Source organism: Rhinopithecus bieti, unplaced genomic scaffold, assembly GCF_001698545.2.
Source record: "Rhinopithecus bieti isolate Rb0 unplaced genomic scaffold, ASM169854v2 scaffold_19708, whole genome shotgun sequence".
NCBI lineage: Eukaryota > Metazoa > Chordata > Mammalia > Primates > Cercopithecidae > Rhinopithecus > Rhinopithecus bieti.
The window spans coordinates 441,345-463,417 of record NW_016810765.1 but is presented as its reverse complement, the minus strand read 5'-3'; the positions used below and the strand labels follow the sequence as shown (position 1 = coordinate 463,417).

Sequence of the window (22,073 nt, the reverse complement as noted above, 5' to 3'; positions counted from 1 at the left end):
AGTGAGACTCCCTCTCAAAAGAAGAAGAAAAATATTAAAAGGACATTAGTGAGACAATTGGGGAAGTAACATTATAACAGTGTTAAATTTCTTGAGTGTCTTGAATGTGTTGTAATTATGTAGGAAAATGTCCTACTTTTCTATAAGCTGATTATTTGTTTTATCATTCATTCTATAATTTTGACAATGATTAACATAAAGCCCACTGGCCTATAGTTTCTGAAATCCAACTAAATAGTTCCTTCTTTTAAAAATAAGCACGTTTGCTACCACCAAATATGAGCCTTTCTGAGAGATAATGAGGCCCTTTGTGCAACTGAATCCCAGCAATATTAGTTGCTCAGCACTCAGTTCTAAATTTCCTCCTGACCATCAGTCTGATGCCTTGGTTAGAGTTCTGTGACTTTTTCATTTTCTCTGTGCTTTAGGAACATACATAAGAATTGTAAAGGTGGACACCAGACTGGAAAAAAAAAAAAAGTTATATAGAACCACTGGGAATCTTTGAGTTCAAGGTTAGACATTTGGTGTCACTATTCCTTCATTATCATCAAGCATATTCCTTAAGTAGAAGGCCTGGAGCACTATACCTAACTTATTGCCTCCAAAGTAATTTGAACCAGAAAAAAATCATTAACATTTTATTTTAAATCATCTAATGCAAGTCAAACTGGAGTATAAAAGAGAATTGAGACACAATATTTTACTTACCAATTCAGAGAATTGTGTGTCTGGAAGATATACCTGTTCATAACTCACTCAATCACAAAAACTAAAACAAAATAAATCCAGAGCTAGAAAAATTTTTAGAAATCATGTACTCTTAGTCTCGCATTTCAAAGATAAGCAAGTTGAAGCTCAGAGAAGAAGGGATTTAGCGTTTATTGAAAGAATATTATGTGACAAGCATTTTTTTCTTTTTTTTTCTTTTTTTGAGATGGAGTCTCCTCTGTCTCCCAGGCTGGAGTGCAATGGTGTGATCTCGGCTCACTGCAAACTCTGCCTCCTGGGTTCAAGCCATTCTCCCGCCTCAGCCTCCCAAGTAGCTGAGATTACAGGCACCCCTGCCATCATGTCCAGCTAATTTTTATATTTTTGTAGAGATGGGATTTCACCATGTTGGCTAGGCTGGTCTTGAACTCCTGACCTTAGGTGATCCACCAGCCTCAGCTTCCCAAACTGCTGGGATTACAGGCATGAGCCACTGTGCCCGGCAGTGACAACCATTTTACACATGATCTCTTGAAACTGTAACTGTCCTACTTGGCGGCCAATAGTAATCTCAATTTTAGAGATGAGAAAACAGAGGTTCAAGAGGTTAAAAAAAACTTGCCTGACACTTTTTAGTTAAGTTTGTAGTTAAATCCAGGTCCAAAACTCAGTTCTCCCTAAAAGTGGATGCATTTTTCTAGAAGGGGCAGTTAAAACACTTTGCACTACTTTGAATTTTCTGAGAGTGTCTTGCTCTATTTGAAATTTTTGAGAATCTCTTGCTCTATTTGAAATGTCTGAGAATGTCTACAATGACATTTTTAAAAACTGTATTTAAAGTGTTTTGTATTTCTGAATCACGGGGAGTAATTCTGTCAATGATATCAATAGACATTTTGGACCTCATGGAAGCATTTTAAAAATAGTCAATTAATTCTATATAAATAACAAAATAAACAAATCTTTGGGCAGGTTCATGCATTTCTTTGGTTTGTAGGTCTCTGAGTTTGGGAAGCAATTGTTTGATTTCAGAATCCTAATAATGTTGATGATACCTTACCTGCATCCACAACTAGCCAGAAGTAACCCCATCTTTTTTTGAAATCTGAAAAAAAATTGTTTGTATGTCTATTTTAGAACTATTCATTATATATAATCTTTATGTATCTATATAATATATATAAATATTATGTATATGTCCATTTCTGTATGTGCCTCCAATGAGGCTTATCACAAATTTTACTTACGTATAGCAGTCCATAAGACCACATGGTTGAAATTATACTGATCATTTATTCATCTGTTCATTCAAAAAGCACTTGCTTAAACCTGTACAGAAATACTTATAGCTCTTTATGATTGCCAAAAGCTGGAGACAACCCAAATGTCCAGCAACGAACTGTGTTATATCCATATAATGGACCATTACTCAACAATAAAAAAGGAAGCCACGATTGATACAATAAATCTCAAAGTCCTTATGGTTGAGTAAAAGGAGCCAGCCTCAAAAGACTACATACTGTATGATTCAATTCATATGACATTCTAGGAAAAAACAGAACTACAGTAATGAAGAATAGATCAGTGATTGGCAAGGGGAAGAAGAAGGGGAGGGTGTGACTCTAGAGTGATAGCACAGGAAGTTATTTAGAGTGTTCTGTATCCTGGTTGTGGTGGTTACCTAAATCTATACAAAGTGTTAAAATTTGTAGACCTAAACATAGAAAGAAGTCAATTTTACCCTGCATTTCTTTTTAATGTTTAAGCACTTACTGTATGCTAGGCACTGTGCTATCTTGAGGCAAAAGCAATGACAGACCCTATTCTCAAAGAGTGCAATGAGTTAAGACATGAATATAAACACAAAGTAACTATAACACAAAAATATTTGTTACCTGATAACTAAAAAATAAAAACAGCAAATGTTATAAGAAATTAAAGGAAAAATAGATCATTTCTAGCTTAACTACACAGAAAATGCTTCAGAGTGGAGGTTGCATTGGATCTCATTTTCAAGAGCCAGAAAAGGCAAATGATCATTCCATGTGAAAATTTAGAAAGATTATCTTGTCAATAGTGTGCAGAAAGGTGTCTTAGTCTGTTTTCTGTTGCTTACAACAGAATACCTGAACCTGGGTAATCTACAATGAAAAGGAATTTGTTTTTTAAAGTTATGGAATCTGGCCGGGCACGGTGACTCACGTCTGTAATCCCAGCACTTTGGGAGGCTGAGGCAGGTGGATCACTTGAGGTCAAGAGTTCAAGATCAGCCTGGCCAATAAGGTAAAACCCCGTCTCTACTAAAAATACAAAAATTACCTGGGTGTGGTGGCACATGGTTGTAATCCCAGCTACTCAGGAGGCTGAGACAGGAGAATCGCTTGAACCCAGGAGGCGAAGGTTGCAGTGAGCCGAGATCATGCCACTGCACTCCAGCCTGGGCAACAGAGTGAGACTCTGTCTCAATCAATCAATCAATCAATCAATCAATCAATCAACAATCCCTCAAACCACAATTTAAAACTCCTTACTGAGGTGGAGATGAGTAAAGAATGTTCATAGATTTTATAAAATAGAGAATAAGAAAATAATACATGGTAAGAATTTCTTAAGACTTAAGTATTGGCTTCTTTCATAATAAAGAAATTATGTTGAAAAATGAAAATGACATATATACAGAATAAAGTAAGTTTATCACATAGCTTGTAGTAACAAGGAAAATGAAACCGTACTGGATGTACATTGTTGCAGCTTCTTTCATAATAAAGAAATTATGTTGAAAAATGAAAATGACTTATATACAGAATAAAGTAAGTTTATCACATAGCTTGTAGTAACAAGGAAAATGAAACAGTACTGGATGTACATTGTTACAGTTTTAGTATTAAACCACAATCAACATGCAACAGAAGAGACCCACAAAGGAATGTGAACACAATGAGACTTTTATTGTGTGTCAGTATGAATTATGTAAAACCATTATCAACAGCACAATAAAAAATATATGCAAGCCATTAAAATAAGCAAAGCATATCAATAAAGATTGAGGACATGAAATGGCCTTGTGTTCGCATTCAGTTGAAGTAATTACAAATTTTACTGGGCTCTTGGTTAAAAAGGAAACATAGTCACCACAAGTATTTACTGAAACATTACCTATTTGCCTATTCATGATGATTTCATTCTTAAGATTCCTCAGTGGGTCTAAACGACAATGCTGCTACTAAACAAAGCCATTCAATACATTTATTCTTATTCTCCAACTTTAAAAGGAAGCATTTTAAACATGAAAGTGCTATTCACTGCTGATAGATGAAATAAAGAAAAAGCAGAGTGAACATTGATATTCTGTAATATGACAGACCCCAAGGGATTGAGTGATCTTGTTATTGTAGTAACTAAAAGACCATAAAAATCAGGACACAAGGCATTCAACTCCTGTTTATCTAGGAGAGGTAATAGGGGATGGCCACAAAACATGGATTATAAACTCTATCATCTCAAATGACATTTTGGTTGGTATTTCAATTTCTTCTCATATTAGCCACATTAAATCAGAAGATAAAAGGGTTTTCTTTGTTTGTTTGTTTGTTTGTTTTGACATAGAGTTTCACTTTTGTTGCCCGGGCTGGAGTGCAATGGCACGATCATGGCTCACTGCAACCTCCGTCTCCCGGATTCAAGCGATTCTCCTGCCTCAGCCTCCCGAGTAGCTGGGATTACAGGCATGCGCCACCACGCCCGGCTGATTTTGTATTTTTAGTAGAGACAGGGTTTCTCCATGTTGGTCAGGCTGGTCTCGAACTCCTGACCTCAGGTGATCAGCCCGCCTTGGACTCCCAAAGTGCTAAGGTTACAGGCATGAGCCACTGTGCCCGGCCTCAGAAGATAAAAGTTTAAAAAAAAAAAGTTGATTTAATCAGGCCCTTTCCATTCCCCTGTGTGTGGCTAAAATGGAATTAAAGAAAAGGAAGGAGGACAGCGTGGCATATAGAGTACCTGGAAAATTCACTCAAGGAAAACAAGCCCACAGTGGGAAAATGATCTCACGCAGCAACACGATCTGGAAGGAAATACCCATGGCAACTATCTCAGACCCCTTGCTTCCAATTCCTCACTTGCTGGTCAGCTCTGGTATTGACTTATGTTTCTCACAGCGTCACTTCTGGGCCTCAGGCTCCAGCTATTAAAAAGGGGATGAGGGCAAGGCACTGGACTAGACATCTAAGGACTGTTTAAAGACAATATTGAAGAACAATTCTCATGTGAGCAGTTATAGTTTTCCTGCTGAGATTTCCTAGCAAGGAATACATGCTTAGTAGTTAGAAGTAGCAGTAGTAGTTTCAGTTTCAACACCAGAGGAAAATAAATACATTAAATAAATAGTAGTGGTAGTGGTAATAATTAATTCACATCACAGTATACAAGACACTATTGCTAACTAAAAATGAGAAATGAGGAGAGAGCTGATAAGGCATGATTTCCCATTTTCAAAAACAGAAGAAAGGCACTGAGTAACTTCATACAGTATCTATATATGGTGGCCAAAACATAAACAGTTTGTGAAACGCAATGGCTCATAGAAAAGCAAGACTCCCAGCACTGCCCAGAGCAGGTCGAAAGATCCGGTAAATATCTCCACCACACCACACCACACTCACATACTCAGCTGGGCCCTCGAGTGCTCTTTCATCCTGAGACCAACCATCTGAACCCCAGATCTGAGATTAAACACAGGAGTTTGTCACGCATCCTGATGCAGATGAGGAGTACCACACCCGGGAAAGTTGACACAACCACCACAGAAGGTTATGCTGTGATCTGAGACTCAAAAATCAGGTCATGGTCGAGGATCTCTAAGAAACTGACGCAGCAATGATAGCTTGCTTCACACAAGGAGGAGCCGATATCACCTGATCCTAATTTTGGGCATATCGGGTGGACCAAGGGACCTGGTCAAAGTCACAGGCTCACGATGACAGAGGACTGAATGCCAGCTTTCCCTGAACCCTGCTGTCAGGGTGACATGCCCTCTCTGAGAGTTTTCAGGGCCACGAATTTCTCCAAAGCCATTTCTAGTTTCAGTCAATGATCAGCTTTGCGTGACTGTTCAAGCCAACCCGTGTCCAAACAGGCATCACATCCGCATCTCATACTTACTGTTGCCATAAAGCATTTTCTTGCGGCCTCAGGAATTCCCCTTCTGAAATGGGTAGTAACAAAATATGCAATTTAGTTCTTTTTAGTTTGCCTTGTCGTTCAAAGTTAATGATGATTATATGATACTTAACTTTTAAATGTCTTCAATTCTCTTTTTCTCATTGACGCTGTGAGACTAAATTCTTGAAGTTTAGACTTTATAGGGGAACCTATGGAGGTGCAAAGTCTATTCATTTGAATAACAGTATTGTCTGAATTTTGAAGTCATGTAAGAGCAGGATAGTAACACCAAACACCTTTCTGATTTCAAATCATCATGTATCAAACATCAGACCCAGGGTCTATCAAGCCTGTCAAACCACTTGAAAGCAACAAGATGAAACTGAAACAGTGGCAGAGACATTCTCCCTACTTCATCTTTGAATTACTCTATTAACAATAATAACCAGGTCTTTTCCAGTTACAAACCTCTTCCCTGTAACTCAAATAAAGTACATTTATATTGAAAAACTTGACCGGGCACAGTGGCTCACGCCTGTAATCCCAGCACTTTGGGAGGCCGAGGCGGGTGGATCACTTGAGGTCAGGAGTTCGAGACCAGCCTGGCTAACATGGCAAAACCCCGTCTTTACTAAAAATACAAAACTTAGCCAGGCGTGATGGTGCACACCTATAGTCCCAGAGACTCGGGGGGCTGACGCAGGAGAATCGCTTGAACCTGGGAGGTGGAAGTTGCAGTGAGCTGAGATTGGTCACTGCACTCCAGCCTGGTGACAGAACAAGACTCCATCTCAAAAAAAAATAAAATAAAATAAAAGGAAAAAAAGAGAGAAAAAGAAAAACTCTACTACCACATATAAAGAAACCTAAATGACTGGAAACCAACATCATTATCCTCCACTGAATTTTTTTTTTTTTTTTTTGAGACGGAGTCTTGCTCTGTCGCCCAGGCTGGAGTGCTGTGGCGCGATCTCGGCTCACTGTAAGCTCTGCCTCCCGGGTTCACGCCATTCTCCTGCCTCAGCCTCCCGAGTGGCTGGGACTACAGGCGCCCACCACCACGCCCAGCTAATTTTTTGTATTTTCTAGTAGAGACGGGGTTCCACACTGTGTTAGCCAGGATGGTCTCCATCTCTTGACCCCGTCCACCTCGGCCTTCCAAAGTGCTGGGATTACAGGCGTGAGCCACCGCGCCTGGCCCCTCCACTCATTTTTAAAGGATTTTCAAATCCTTTAAAAATACTGCTCTTCAATATTGGTGGTGAAACTGAAAAACGTGTTGACACACTCCTTTGTATAACACACATACCTGGTTTTAATGTAGACTTCCTTGTTCATGGTTATACCCAACGTTAACTGAGCAATTGCTCGGTAGTAGAGTTTTTCAGGAACTAAGTCATTTGCATATATTTTATTTAATCCTTCGAACTCTAGGCAGTAGATACTATCACTTCCTCCACTGCACAGCTAGGGAACCTGGGTGTTTAGGTAACCAGTCCCAGGTCACTCAGCAGAATCTGGCTTGAATTCAGACAGTGTAATTCCAAAGCCCATACGCCTCACCACTTCTCCAAGCATTCCACTGATTTCTGTCAGAACTATGGGTCATTAGAAAAGGGAACCATTTTTCCTCTGAGGCTCAGCCTCTTCACTCCTTGTCTATTCTTTCCACTTTCCTTCCTGCTTCCTGTCAGGCTCTCTAATGCATACCTTTGGACTTCCTCAGTGTTCTTTTCCAGCCACAGCGAGGACCCTGGCCTCCCTCCGGCTCCCAGTTGCTCACACTGCAAGCTCTGGAGAAAGGCTGAGCCTGCTGGGAAACCCAAGCCGCTGGCCACTGACAATAGACACAGCAGCACTGCCTGGGAAGTGTGAGGTTACTTACCACCATGTACACATCGAGCTCCCAGACTCAGGTAAGACCACATCCCCTGACCCTTTCAAGGGACGCATTTATTTTCATGGTTACACAGAAGTGAGGAGCTCTCAGATTCTGAGAACTGCTGAACTTAGCAATGTAAACTCAAAGCACAGTGAGTAGCTGCTGATCTAAGCTTTCCTTCTTTTATACTTACTCATACTCTAATGTGCACAGAGTAGGAAATTTTGGAAACTTGGGAGTAAAACCTGCTTCATTAAATCATATTTCTTTAGGGTTACTGGGAACTAAAAGTTTTACAAAAATTTCTCTGGAAGCACTTAGGGTCATTTTAAATAAATTATGAATTGATTAGCAGATATGCTGAATTTGTTAGATGCCTATATCAGGGCTTCCATTGGAAAGAACTTGTTCTGTTTCTGCAGATTTTTCTGACAGAATGTGAATGATGACACCTGACTGTTGCAGCAGGCAAGAGCGCATGGGTTCAGGCTTCCCCCAGACCCGTGTGTCCACCTTCAAGCAGTGTGAACTTGAACCAGTTCTTTCACTTCTTCAAACCTCAGCGTCTCTGTAAAAAGTTGGGGCATTAACGTTCCTCACCTAAGGTTACTGTAAAGATCAAATGACATCATGTCTGTGAAAACGTCTCACACAGGCACTGGCAGAGTAGACATTTCATAAACGGTAGTTGTATTTAATTTCATGTCATTTTAAGGGAGGGGCAGATGTAAAAGTTTGTTATTGAGAAATAAGGAAACAGAAGCCATAAATTTGTGGTCTGCAATTTTTCCTGCACATAAGAAAACTGTTCACCAAAGCTATATTTGCAACAGAATCTTTTACAATAATTCTCCCACTAAAACCTCAACTTTTAGTATTTGGACACTTCAAAGTTTGGCTATACAATCTTTTCCTGCTATGTACATGTTTACAACATAAAAATCAAGACAAAAAATACACAGTCTGAGTCAACAGGGAATGCAGATGATCAGATGTAAATGTTAGCTTCCACAGCCTATCAGAAAAGAAATCATTTACAAAGATGATAAATATAGTGCTCACAATGAGAAAATTAGTAAATCAGAACCTCTACATAGTAAAAAATATGAAGAAGGCTTATGTGGAAAAATTACATTTCCATCTTTAGAATTATCTGCAAATTACCTAAAATTTCATTTTCAGCATTATTTCCTTTTTTTTGAGACGGAATTGCTCTCTGTTGACCAGGCTGGAGTGCAATGGCGCAATCTTGGTTCACTGCAACCTCCACGTCCCGGGTTCAAGCAGTTCTCCTGCCTCAGCCTCCCAAACAGATGGGATTACAGGCACCCGCCACCATGCCCAGCTACTTTTTTATATATATTTTTTAGTAGAGACAGGGTTTCACCATGTTGGCCAGGCTGGTCTCAAACTCCTGACCTCAGGTGATCCTCCCGCCTCAGCCTCCCAAAGTGCTGGGATTACAGGCGTGAGCCAACCACACCCAGTCTATTTCCAGTTTTTTTTAAGATTAATAAAATGGAGTCACCATTGCTTTGTTCAACATTTCCCTTTGGGTAATAACATAATTAATCTACTGAAAAGAGGAGCCATGGGGGCTCAGAAAGAAATGAGGTAATACATGTCAGCCCAACAACAAAATGTGCAACAGAACAGCTCAGAAAGAAAACTGAAATGGGAACCCCTGCTAAGAATTTTTCTTTGCATGAGGCTCCTGGGCCTACAACTAAACAAGTATCACACTGCCCAAGTAGCTGGAAGGCATTTCCTATTTAAAGGGTGCAACCGCTAGAAAGGAGTTCGGGCCACAGTGACTGTCAGCAAGCTCAGATTACAGCAAAACCTCTGAAGTTATTTCCAAAACATAATCAAAGCTCTCCTCTGCACAGTCAGAGCAGTGGCAAATTCCTAGAACTGATTTTTGTTGCTGAGTTCAGCACTAAACAATCTCTGAGAAAGCTCGGATTAGCCAGGCTGAACAAACAAGAAACAAATAAAAAAAAAAATCCAGTGGAGTTTTAGCCACAACTAAATGAGTTGTCCTGTTTCACCAAAAATTCATGCACATAGCTAAGTACTCTCCTCATCTTCAAAAAAACTATAGTTGTCCAACTTTCTAAAATTCTCTTAAGTTTGCTAATGTTAAAAACAATGATGGTAAGACCTCCACTATTCTGTCCCTCAGATACACAAGCAATGTATCCAAAGCAAGTACATGGTATTTTGATAAACACTGTCTATAGCCACACAAGCTGTATTATTTCTGCCCATGTTTTAAAAATTAAGTGTCTTTAGTCGAAATCCATCCCATTACTCCCACCCAAAGTATAGAAGAATAAAAAGTTACAGGGTTCTCTAAAAGCTTTTGTTAAGAAACAAGCCCCATTTTAAAGAAAATCTTAAAGGATCTATGGGAATTAGATACAATTTCAGGAAGAATTTCATATCTTCAAGTTTATGTTTAAGAAGAAATACAACTGGTTACATCAAATTTAATAACATATTTAAGAATAAAATGCCCTCTTTCGTTGGTGCCAGAATTTGTGTTCATACTTTGCTGTCACTAGTGGTACAGATTCCCTTCTACTAAAATTTAGTTGGGGGGGTTTAAAGACCTCAAATGGGCTTCTCTGGGCATCGTTTCTCAAGGCTCCCACAGAGAGAAAAACCAAACAGTCACAGAATAAACTCTTATAGAGGCAGTTATTCATTTCCTGAGCTAACCCACTTCCTTCTTCACACATTTCCTTCTCTTCAACAATGTGTTTTTTGAAAGTAGCATTGAAGTCATGCAAAATATACTTTTGGAGCTAGGGCCGGGATTCCAGGCAAATTCTAATCCGTATCATTTTTAATATCATCACTGTATTGATACCAAATTAGAATGCCAAAGAAGTGTCCTGTCAGTAGCACAGAAGGCTCCCTGCGATGTTAATTGTGTTTCAGCAAAAGAATCTGAATCATTATGAATTTGATCCATACTGTGAGAAAACAAATGTTATTAAAAAAACTGAATGCAAAAAATTTCATGGTTCCTGACTACTCCATATGGAAAAGTATGGCATCTAACATGAGGAAATAAATTTTTTTAACCTTTCAAATCTTAGAGAAACTCTAATGAGTTGTTGGGTTTCTCCACTCTAAATACAATCTTGGAGATAAAAACTGGAAGTCTCATAATTATTAAATTTACCTATTTTATTAGACATGCACCTTCTCAATGATTATTGTCTTGACTTTGATCAAAGCTGACACAAGAAGTTGAACTAAAATGTGGCTCTCGTTATTCTTCTGTGCTAATAAATATTAAATATAATTTAAAAAATAAAATCAGTTCTTACCTAAATATAAAAAGCTTTACTTAGTGACAACGAGTGATACCACAGAAACAGACAAAAGGAATAAAGTCTCTCAAAATGTTTATTTTTGTCAGAATAGCTGACGATTTTCTGTTAAGTATTTTGGTTTATTATTATAATAAGCATTTTTCCCCCTTAAAAAATCCATTCAAAATATCTCAACCATTGAGGTAAAGCACTTTAACTAAAAAAAAAAAAAAAGAAAAAAAAAATCCTGATTTGTTTTAAAGACAAAAAAATCTTAAAATTCCTTTAGCTTGATAAATAGAAATAATCTCTTCTTGTTCTACTCTGGTGAACACAAATGTATTTTATACAGCCAAGAATCCAGTCACTTACTGGCAAGCCAAAGGTGGGAACAATTCATATTCATTTACACGTGCTACTCAAACACAGTGCAACACTGCCATGTTCATATATACTTTTCTTTATAGTTACCAACAGTTTTCTGGCAAAGACAAAGTTTTGGAATGGCAAAAGCAACAGAAGTTTTAGATCTCAAAGCTCCAGAAAGGAATTAATCTGAGTCTTCATCATCGAGATAGTCCTCGGCATTGCTTAATGTTCGAACTGCATCTAAAAGAAAGAGGAGGGGAAAAAGCAAAATAGGGAAATTATAAACTGCTCAGATTTTAGTTTTTCATTTTCAGAGCTCTTAAATTAGAGTAGAATCTTCCATCTGACCCATGGATTGTACTTTCCCTGAGGATCTTTCTCTGCTTTAGATTTTCAGCCTAACCATTAAGTTTCTGTTGCCACAGAGGCTGACGATGTGTTGGTTCCATAGTCATGCAGAAGAGTTTTGGCCCTAGGTGCCATGCATCCATTTCCAACAGAAAGGCCCAGCCACAGGCACCATGACCAACCTGACACACCACCAGCAGCACTCCAGTCTGACAACTGCGCTTCCAACCTCCTCTCCCAGTGACAGCCTGAGGTCTTTCCTAAAGGCAAGGTCACGGGGTTAGGAAGTTAACTACTGAAGGGAAAAAAGGAAAAGAAAGAATGAAAACAAAGAAGCTTCAATTTCAATGTAGAAAACACCGACAATAAAGCAAAAGGCTGAAATAGGGGGAAAAAGTTTTAAAATAGAAAGAGCTGGACCCCATCAAATGTTCAAGCATCCTTGAACAGGACTTGAAAGGAAGACATCTGATCTTTCACTGTCACCTCTTCAACTGTCTAGTCAAATTCCTATAACAACAGATTACCCCAAGTATAATTTTAGTGAGAAAAACAGAATGCAAACACAGGCACATTGTTGAAGTTCAATAAATATATGTTTCAGCACCCAGATCATCATGGTCTGTAAGTATCACATCTCTGAAGCTTACCATACATACGACCAGTTCCAAGTATGGGGCAGGAAGTGTAAGAGATGGACCTAGAACCCTAGTCATGCCATAAAGTAAGGATCCTATAAAAGACAGCATCATGTGAAAGGGTCTGAGATTCAACTTAAAGAGGCCTCCACTAGCCAAAGATGGGCTATTGATAAAGCTACTAATTGGAATGGATTAAAGCACATAAATGCACACCAAAAAGAACTCATTTTTCACCCTTTGGAGGATGACAGAGACCAGCTTATTTTTTAAAACTCTTAAATAAAGGGTAAAATCCAGCATTTATCCCACCCTTGCTACATTAACTATTCCACTGTGTAACAAAACAATTGATGAGGGAAAACTTTTCTTTATATTCCAGCTAGTAACTCAGAAAGAAGTGATTTAATTAGAATATTATCATTTTGTGCTGTTTAGTAACAGATCTAGGCAATGATCATCAATGGATGTCACATCACAGGAAGAGTGACAACCACGTATCATGTGCCCCTGACAAAAAAAACACAATATTCTGTATGACCTATTATTCTTTCTACTCCCAAGAAAGAAACAGATTAGGTAGGCAGGCAGGTAGATATACAGATGGATAGATAGATTGATTGACTGAACCTAAATTGGATCAAAACTTTAGCTAGCTAGATAGATACATAGCTAGGTAGGTAGGTAAGTAGATGGATAGAACCTAAATTGCTTCAGACCTCTAGATAGATAGATAGATAGATAGATAGATAGATAGATAGATAGATAGATAAATGGATGAAAGAATGAATCTAAACTGGATCAAACCTCTAAATCTAACACCAATTGACAAAAACTTAAAGGATAGAGGAACATGACAAATAACACCATGGGAATGTAGTCAGCAATGTCCAGAATGAGAAATTCAAGTGAGTTGACCCAGTTTCTTTAATAAATAAATGGTAAGGTTAAAAAGGGGCAAGAGGGGAGGGAAAGGAACTATTGCTTAAAAAATAAAGAGATATATCTACCAACCACAAACTGACCTTATGTAAATCCTGACGTAAATAAACCATAAGTAAATAAATAAGTAAAAACAAACAAAGATGTATGAGAAAATGGAAGTTTGGACAAGGACAAGATATTTGATGATATTAACGAATTATTTTTTTAGGTATGCTAATGCTCTTTTTTTAAAAAAAAAAAAAAGTCTTCATGTTTACAGGTTTTGGAAAATGATTGTTAAGAAAAAGAAAAGGAGAAGGGATGATCAGTACAAGGGAGGTGAAAGCTGATTTATCTTGCAAGAGAGAGAAGGAAAGAACAGAGGTCTCTTTTCTGGATCTCATTCTGTCACCCAGGCTGCAGTGCAGTGGTGCAATCACGGCTCACTGCAGCCTCAACTTCCTGGACTCAAGCGATCCTCCCACCTCAGCCTCCCAAGTAGCTGAGGCTACAGGCGTGTACCACCACACTCAGCTTAATTTTTAATTTTTTTTTGTAGAGATGTCATCTCACTATGTTGTCCAGGCTAGTCTTGAACTCCTTGATGCAAGCAATCCTCCCTGCCTCGCAAAGTGCTGGGATTACAGGTGTGAGAAACCACACCTGGCCATGTTTCAGTGACTTCACACCAGCTTCCAAGCTACTGGAAGTCTCCAGGTTGACTCTATTTTTCTCCACTCTCCTCAAGAGGAGTTCACAAGAACTGGGAGGAATATATTTTGTTCTCCCCCAAAACACACCCAGGAACTTCAGGACTTCATGTCAACTTGGGAAAATGTAGCTTTCTAAGCTAAAGCCTGAGAGACAAATAGGAAAACTCCCCTTCTACTTTGCTATCCTAAGGTCTGCCCATATTCTGTGTCCTCAGATGGTTACTTCTGTTCTTTATTTTATTCTCACTTCTCCTATTAAAAAGAGAGGATGATTTGCCACGGTGCAGACTCTGACTGAGTGGTCATCAAAAGACAGAAACAAGTCAGGCAAATAAATTATTTCTTCTTCTCTCCTTTCATGAACTGTTCTGAGGCAGTTTTCTCAGGAAACCTCTCACATGGTCAGGCGTTGTTTAATACGCTGTATCTCTTTATAGCCCAATTCGGCGTAGCATGCATGGGAATGTCTCTTCCTGCAGCACTGCCATTCTTCCCTAGCTCACGTTCATTTTAACTCAATCCTATCACCCTGGGTTTACACATCTCAAATCAAGAACCAGCACTTAAGACCAACCAACAAACATACAAACAATAAATAAATGATGGAGAAATAAACACAGGCACACAGATGAATCTCACAGACATAATGTAAATGAAAAGAGGTCAGTCACAAAAAGTACATACTGTTTGATTCCATTTACATAAAATTCACAAATGGGCAGAACTTAATCTATGGTGAGAGAAGCAGAAGACACTGAGGGAGGAGTGTGGGAGGCATGAGGGTGGCGTGTGGGAACTGTTCTCTAGCTTCATCTGGGTTGTGGTAAACCGGTGTAAAAAAATTTCATCAAGCTGTATGCTTAAGATTTATGTACTTACTTAATGTAAATTATACTCAAATTTTTAAAAGTTGGAAAAAATGTTAAAGGGCTCAACTCTTGAGTATAACCCCCAGCCCTATATCCTAGTTATCTTCCATAGTAACTACAACATGTGAATTTTTGTACCTATTAAAAAATCCACACTGTGCTTCCAAAAGCAGACAGCAACACACACCCGTAATCCCAGCACTTTGGGAGGCCAAAGCAGGCAGATTGCTTGAGGTCAGGAGTTCGAGACCAACCTGGACAAAAAGGTGAAACCCCATCTCTACTAAAAATACAAAAATTAGCCAGTGTGGTGGCGCATGCCTGTAATCCCAGCTACTCAGGAGGCTGAGGCAGGAGAATCACCTGAGCCCAGGAGGCAGAGGTTGCAGTAAACTGAGATCGCGTCACTTCACTCTAGCATGGGTGACAGAGTGACACTGTCTCAAAAAAAAAAAAAAAAAAAAAAAGGACAACAATATCAGAATACACCTTTTCCAACTTAAGAGTTCATGCTGACAATTAACTCTATGGCCAAATAGTCCAAACCTATTCCAATGAGGATCAATATACAAATTAAAGCTTTTTTTTTTTTTTTTAACTGTATAATTGGGGAAATGAAGCAAGAAAAAACATTTTAAAAGTAACATGAAAATTGAAATATAAAAACTCATTTCTTGGCTCTGTCTGCCAGGCCCTAAGATTACCTCATTAATGAATCCATTACCTAATCAGTTCAAATTTAGGAAGGTAGACTAAACACACTTGGGGTACACAGAGAAAAGAGTACCTGCCTCCCAGCACTGTTCTACAAAGGCTGCAGAAAGGCTCATCACCTGCTTCCCTCAACTCAAACTACTCTTGAGTAAGGCTTCTGGGTAAGCTCTCTGGGGTCTAAGAAAGTTTGGTATATGCCTTGTCTATCAAAATGGAGCTCATAGCATGCATGAGACTCTGGTACCTTCAGGTCATATGAAGCCTTAATCTTTGGTCAGGACAGGCTAAGGGTAGCCACACAACAGGAAGTCAGTGGCAGAGAAAGGAAGTTAGGCCAGAGTCCTACTTCCTGACCCAATCAAGGCAGCAAGGAGTAAGAGGTCAACCTCAAGCAGAAGTATGTCTCTCACACAGTTGCAAATAGGGCTTCTCGATCATAATGTAGCTGGGGAGCACCAGCTCAGCTGATACTTTCTCATTCCCTTAGTAGAACCCATCTCCATCTATCCACGAGGAATTACTTTAAAGAAAGGCTTGCACTGCCAGTGAGCTCTCATGGCTTAATTAAGGAATACCAACTGATTAACAGTTTACACTATATTCAAACTGAAGTTAAAAAAAAGTAAAGAAATCTGGAACAAAGACATATCTAGAATAAAGAACAAAAGGAGGCCAGGCACCTTTTGGTGGCTCTCGCCTGTAATCCCAGTGCTTTGGGAGGCTGAGGCGGGAGGATGGCTTGAGTTCACGAGTTCGAGACCAACCTGGACAACATGGCAAGACCCCTATCTTTACATTAAAAAAAAAAAGCTGGGCATGATGACACATGCCTGTAGTCCCATCTTCTCAGGAAGCTGAGATGGGAGGATCACTTGATCCCAGGAGTTTGAGGCTGCAGTGAGCTACGACTGCACCCCTGCACTCCAGGCTGGGCAACAGAGCAAGACTCCATCTAAAAAAATAATAATAATGTACACCTAAACTCTATTTTAAAAAACCACCCATAGTACTATGAATAAAGTCCAAAATATTTAGCAAAGTCTAGAATAATTTTGATTACATTTTATTGATATCCTCATTTAAAATAGAAACAAAATATAATCATGGAGCTATCAAATATTATTTTTAAAAATATTTAGTGATAATTACTCATAAATAAATATTGAAATGAAGGAATGAAGACAATCGTTCTCTGAAAAGGACTGTAATGGAAAGCAAGGTGATTAGAACTTGATTGCAAAGAATAAAAGAAGCACAAAATAAAGGTAAAAGATTATGTTTCTCGTCTAATTTCTGTTTAATTGAGGGTATCCTATTTTGGGGGTCTGATTAAGATCAAGGATATAGAAACAAACTTTAGAATCATCTGAAGAGTTTATTTTTTTTTTGTTTTTTTAAGATATGGTCTCGCTCTTGCCCAGGCTGGAATGCAGTGGTATGATCACAGCTCACTGCAGCCTCAACCTCCCAGGGCTCAAGTGATCCCCCAGCTCAGCCTCCTGAGTAGCTGGGACTACAGGCCCATACCACGATGTCTGGCTAATTTTTTATACTTTTTGTAGAGATGGGGTCTCACTTTGTTGCTCAGGCTGGTCTCCAACTCCTGGGCTCAAGTGAACCTCCTGCCTTGGCCTCCCAAAGTGCTGGGATTACAGGCATAAGTCACTGCACTTGGCTGAGTTTATTTCTTTTGCGCAATTCTAAGTTAATAAATCTTAGTTATGGGGCACCAGAGAAGAAAGAAGGGTTTAAAACAAATACCTGTTCCCTGTTTCTTTTTCAGGAGAGATGCACAGGCAGCATTGGTAGCCATGTCGAAGGCCAGCTTCTTCTCATTGTTTCTTAAGTCTGTTCTAGCACCTTCCCAACACAAGAAAAATCAATTAGGTGTCTTTGAAGACTATACAGTAGTAACCAATCCTCTCTCCCCATAGCTAACCACTTTTGGCAAAACAAACTAGTGAACAACTCTGGCCCAGAAGTAAACGTTCTCAAAACAATAAACTTTCTCATGCAGTATATTTGGCATCTTTAATCAGGAAGCTTGTTGCTGCACCTGTGATAACAATTAATTCCAAGCCTTTCCCTTCGAGTCCCTTTAGAATTGCATGTGAACTTTTCAGTGAGGAGTTTATGGTCCCTGTGGAGCTTAACTTCAATGAGCCCTTCGCTTCCTCTTTTACTCAAGAGGGTCTTTAGAAAAGACCAAGTGGGTAGTGCTTGAGGGGATTAATATTTTATATCTGTAAGTAGGTTCTCATGCAAATTAGCAGAATAGCAACACATAAAACCAAGAGGCAATTCATTATTCCCGTAAGCCATCTTCTACCCACTTTTCCTTTGCCTTTATTGTGTTCAGAATTACATCAGAATTCATAAATACATTTGCATTGTTAAGGATTCAAAAATACAAATGTATGCTGAACAAAAGCACAAGTCCCATTTCATCCCTTCATCTTCTACCTACTTCTAAGGTAACCATTCTTAACAAGTGGGCGTGAGTTCTTATCTCCCTTATTTGCATCAATGCATTCATACACATATTGATATAGACACAAAAATCATACTACACGTATTGGTCTGTAATTTCATGTTTTTAAAACTTAATGTCTAATGGTACTGTTTTCTTAGCAATACACATATTTGTAACTCAACCATTTAAGTATTCCATTTTGTGGATGCTCCAAAATTTAATTACTCCTGTATTGATGGGTACTTAGGCTACTCCTAATTTTCATTATCTCAAATACTCCAGTGAACATCCTTGAACAACATCTTTGTTCATATGTATTTCTGAAGAATGGTTTACTAAAAGTGGTATTAGAAAGTAAGGCTAAGTCCATTTTAAACTCTGCCAGCTACTGCCAGATTGCTTTTTATACTAGTCTCTAATGATCCTCTGAATTTATGTGGTATCAGCTGTAATATCTCCTTTTTCATCTCTGATTTTAAGATTGCTTTCCAAGAAGGCTTTAGGCCAAGCATGGTGGCTCATGCCTGTAATCTCAGCACTTTGGGAGGCCAAGGTGGGTGGATCATTTGAGGTCAGGAGTTCAAGACCAGCCTGGCCAATATGGCCCATCTCTACTAAAAATACAAAAATTAGCCAAGCATGGTGGCGCATGCCTGTAATCCCAGCTACTTGGTAGACTGAGGCATGAGAATCACTTGAACCCAGGAGGCGGAGACTGCAATGAGCCAAGATTGCACCACTGCACTCCAACCTGGGCAATAGAGCGAGACTCAGTCTTAAAAAAAACCAAAAACCAAAAATAGAAGGCATTATCAGTTCATACTTTCTGCCACAGTGTAGGAAAGTGTCATTTTTTTTGCAACCACTTCCCCTTCAATAAACAAAAATAGGCCAACACAGTAGCTCATCATGCCTGTAATCTCAGCACTTTGGGAGGCTGAGGCAGGCAGATCACTTGTGTTCAGGAGTTTAAGACCACACTGGGTAACATGGCGAAACTCTGTCTCTACAAAAATTAGCCATGTGTGGTGGTGCACATTTGTAATTTCAGCTACTCGGGAGGCTGAGGTGGGAGAATCACTCGAACCCCAGGAGGCAGAGGTTGCAGTGAGCTGAGATCATGCCACTGCATTCCAGTCTGGGCCATAGAGTGAGACCAAGTTTCAAATGAAAAAAAGACAGAAAGAAGTGTCCCCAAATTTAAAGGCACAGAAATATTGCATCAAGAAAAAAAAATAGTACATTTAATTAGTAATATAATGTTCTTGTGTCAAAATCTTTCCCCTAAGCAGATCGTTCTATTCACAGTAGGGTTATATAAGAAACCTCATTCTCTCAGTGTGCTACAGGTCAAAAACTCCTAAGGGTTAACAGTTCTGTGACTAATCATATATTACATTACACTTTAGAGCTCATAGACATGATTGCTATCAGAACAGGAAATATTCAGAGAGTGATGATAGAGAAGAAACACAACCATTTCCTGGGTCCCTTTAGATGAGCACTAATAGGAATATAATGTGATCCACATATATAAGTTTTAATTTTCTAATAGCCACATTTGCAAAATGTGAAATTAATTTTAATTATATATTTTATTTAACCCAGCATATCTGAAATGTTATCATTTCAACACATAACCAACACGAAAATTACTGGGGTGTTTTACTTTTGGTTTCACTACGTCTTTGAAATCTGGTATGCATTTTACGCTTATAGCACATCTCAATTCAGATAGCCTCATTTAAAGGGCTCAGCTGTGCACGTGGCTAGTGGCTGGCATATTAGACATCAAAGTCCTCAGCATACCCTTGACAGGGCCCTAGAGTGATCCTCATAGTGTCTGGCCTTTTAGACCTGGAGCTTACATCACCAGCATACTTAAAATCTAAACCATTCCTATCATATATCCCACAATATTGCTCTGAGGATCCCTAATAAGGGTAATTCCATGACAAGTGTCTTGGGGACTCAAGCATCCTATATGATAGGCTTCTGGACTAGGGTACAGTATGGGTGGTCTGCCTGGCCTTCTCTAAGAGTAAACTAATATTTGTGGGACAAATGGATAAAGGGATAGTCGGTTTATAACTTCACTGTTTCCTCTGACTTACAAAAACGGGATCAAGATATCCTCCCTCGTTCACTTTACATCTAGCACCTGCTCAGCTCAAAGCAGGACATTGCAGCCACATCATTCTTGCTTATCCGTCAAGACTTCCCTGTGAGAACAGGGGCCTCCGCAACTTTACTTATACAGCTTTCTCAGACAAGATCTCCCCAACACATGTGTACACACACATTCTTTGTTTCTAAGGCTCTATAATCCTGCAGAAACGTACAATACAGTTCTTACTAAAAGTAATATATGTAATGTTAAAGCTTGCCGTGGTTTTAGTTTATATTAAAAACTAACACAAACCAACACCCAATAATTTCATTTTATCATAACTACTCCACGATATACAGACAGAGCAAAGGTTAAACCCTATTCTGAAATAAGAATATTATTCTTCCTACCATTTCAAATGGCATAATTTGATATAGACTATTTTTCAGGGCAAGCAAAGACCAGATATACACAGCACAAACTTTACCTTTTGCCAGAAGCAACTGGACAATATCTGCATAACCCTTCCAGGCAGCAGCATGCAAAGCTGTATCTCCCAACTTGTTCTATAGTGATAAAAAGAGAAAGTACCATTTTTAAGATAGAGGGTGGATTGAAAGTACATGTTAATGTAGGTTTAACCCAATTAAACCTAAAATGGGAATGAAGTTATAGAATTCCAAAGAGAAAAGGAAAGGAGACTCAAGAGATGGGAGAGGAGTCATTTTTGGGAGATGGAATTGGATGGAGGAGTACAAGCTGACTTGGTGGAGCACGAGCTGAAAAGCAGATGCCTGCAGAGGGAGACCCAGCAGGAAGCAAGCAGATTTGAACATGCAGAAACCTGGCAAAAATGAGGAACTGGAGATTCCTGGAGGTATTAGGGCAGATATGCGGCATTGGTGGGAAATCAGAGATACTGGTTAAAAGTACTCATAAAAAGCAGAATCTCAGAACCTCTTCCCCTTCTCTTGCTGCCAGATGACCCAATAATGATGACAGATTTACTTGTTAATAAAGTAACCTGATAGTTTCCAAGTTCATAAACACTAGGTACAAGAGAAGGTAGCAAAAGGCCAAAAACTAAAGGCTGAGGGTTAGGTAAAAAACCTACAGACTGAACAGTAAGACCCCTCTCTCAGGTACCTTACGTACCCCACTGCCCAGTGTGCACACACCCCCAGGCAGGAGACTGGAGGGTTCCTCTGGTGAAGCGGTGCAGTCCCATGTGCAGGGGAGAGAAGGAGTGTACTTTCATTAGCATTTGGGTGTCACCTAGCGAAATAGCCAGGACCTCACCAGATAGCCCTGTGAAGGAGCCCACCAGCCAGCAGACCTCACCAAGCACACACAGCTTCCAATCACACTTAAAAATGAATGGATAAGGGCCAGGCATGGTGGCTCATGCCTGTAATCCCAGCACTTTGGGAGACCAAGGAGGGCGGATGACCTGAAGTAGGGAGTTCCAAACCAGCCTGGCCAACATGGTGAAAGCCCATCTCTACTAAAAACACAGAAATTAGCCAGGCCCGGTGGCACAGGCCTGTAGTCTCAGGTACTTGGGAGGCTGAGGCAGGAGAAAAGCTTGAACCCGAGAGGCAGAGGTTGCAGTGAGCTGAGATTGTGCCACTATACTCCAGCCCGGATGACAGAGCGAGACTCTATCTCAAATTTAAAAAATAATAATGAATGGACAGATAATGACATCAAGTGTTCGTGGAAAGCCTACAATATTTTAGGAAAGACTAAAACAAACAAAATAAATGGATCTCAAAGGGAAAAAACACAGTACAGTGAATAGCCAAAAAATAGTTTGAAAAGTTATAAATATTATAT

At 39.3% G+C, this 22,073-nt stretch overlaps 1 protein-coding gene across 2 annotated transcripts in view; it reads right to left on the bottom strand.

The window, feature by feature from the left end:
• Positions 1-11,155: 11,155 nt before the first annotated feature.
• Positions 11,156-22,073, bottom strand: part of OSTF1 (osteoclast stimulating factor 1) — a 57,755-nt gene continuing 46,837 nt past the window's right edge. For both annotated transcript variants that reach the window (XM_017892725.1, XM_017892724.1), the window contains exons 8-10: positions 20,725-20,803; positions 17,416-17,514; positions 11,156-11,688 (exon numbers count right to left, since the gene is read on the bottom strand). In XM_017892725.1, the coding sequence (XP_017748214.1) occupies positions 11,630-11,688; positions 17,416-17,514; positions 20,725-20,803 (237 nt within the window). In that variant the 3' untranslated portion in view covers positions 11,156-11,629. The remainder of the gene's footprint in view (positions 11,689-17,415; positions 17,515-20,724; positions 20,804-22,073) is intronic.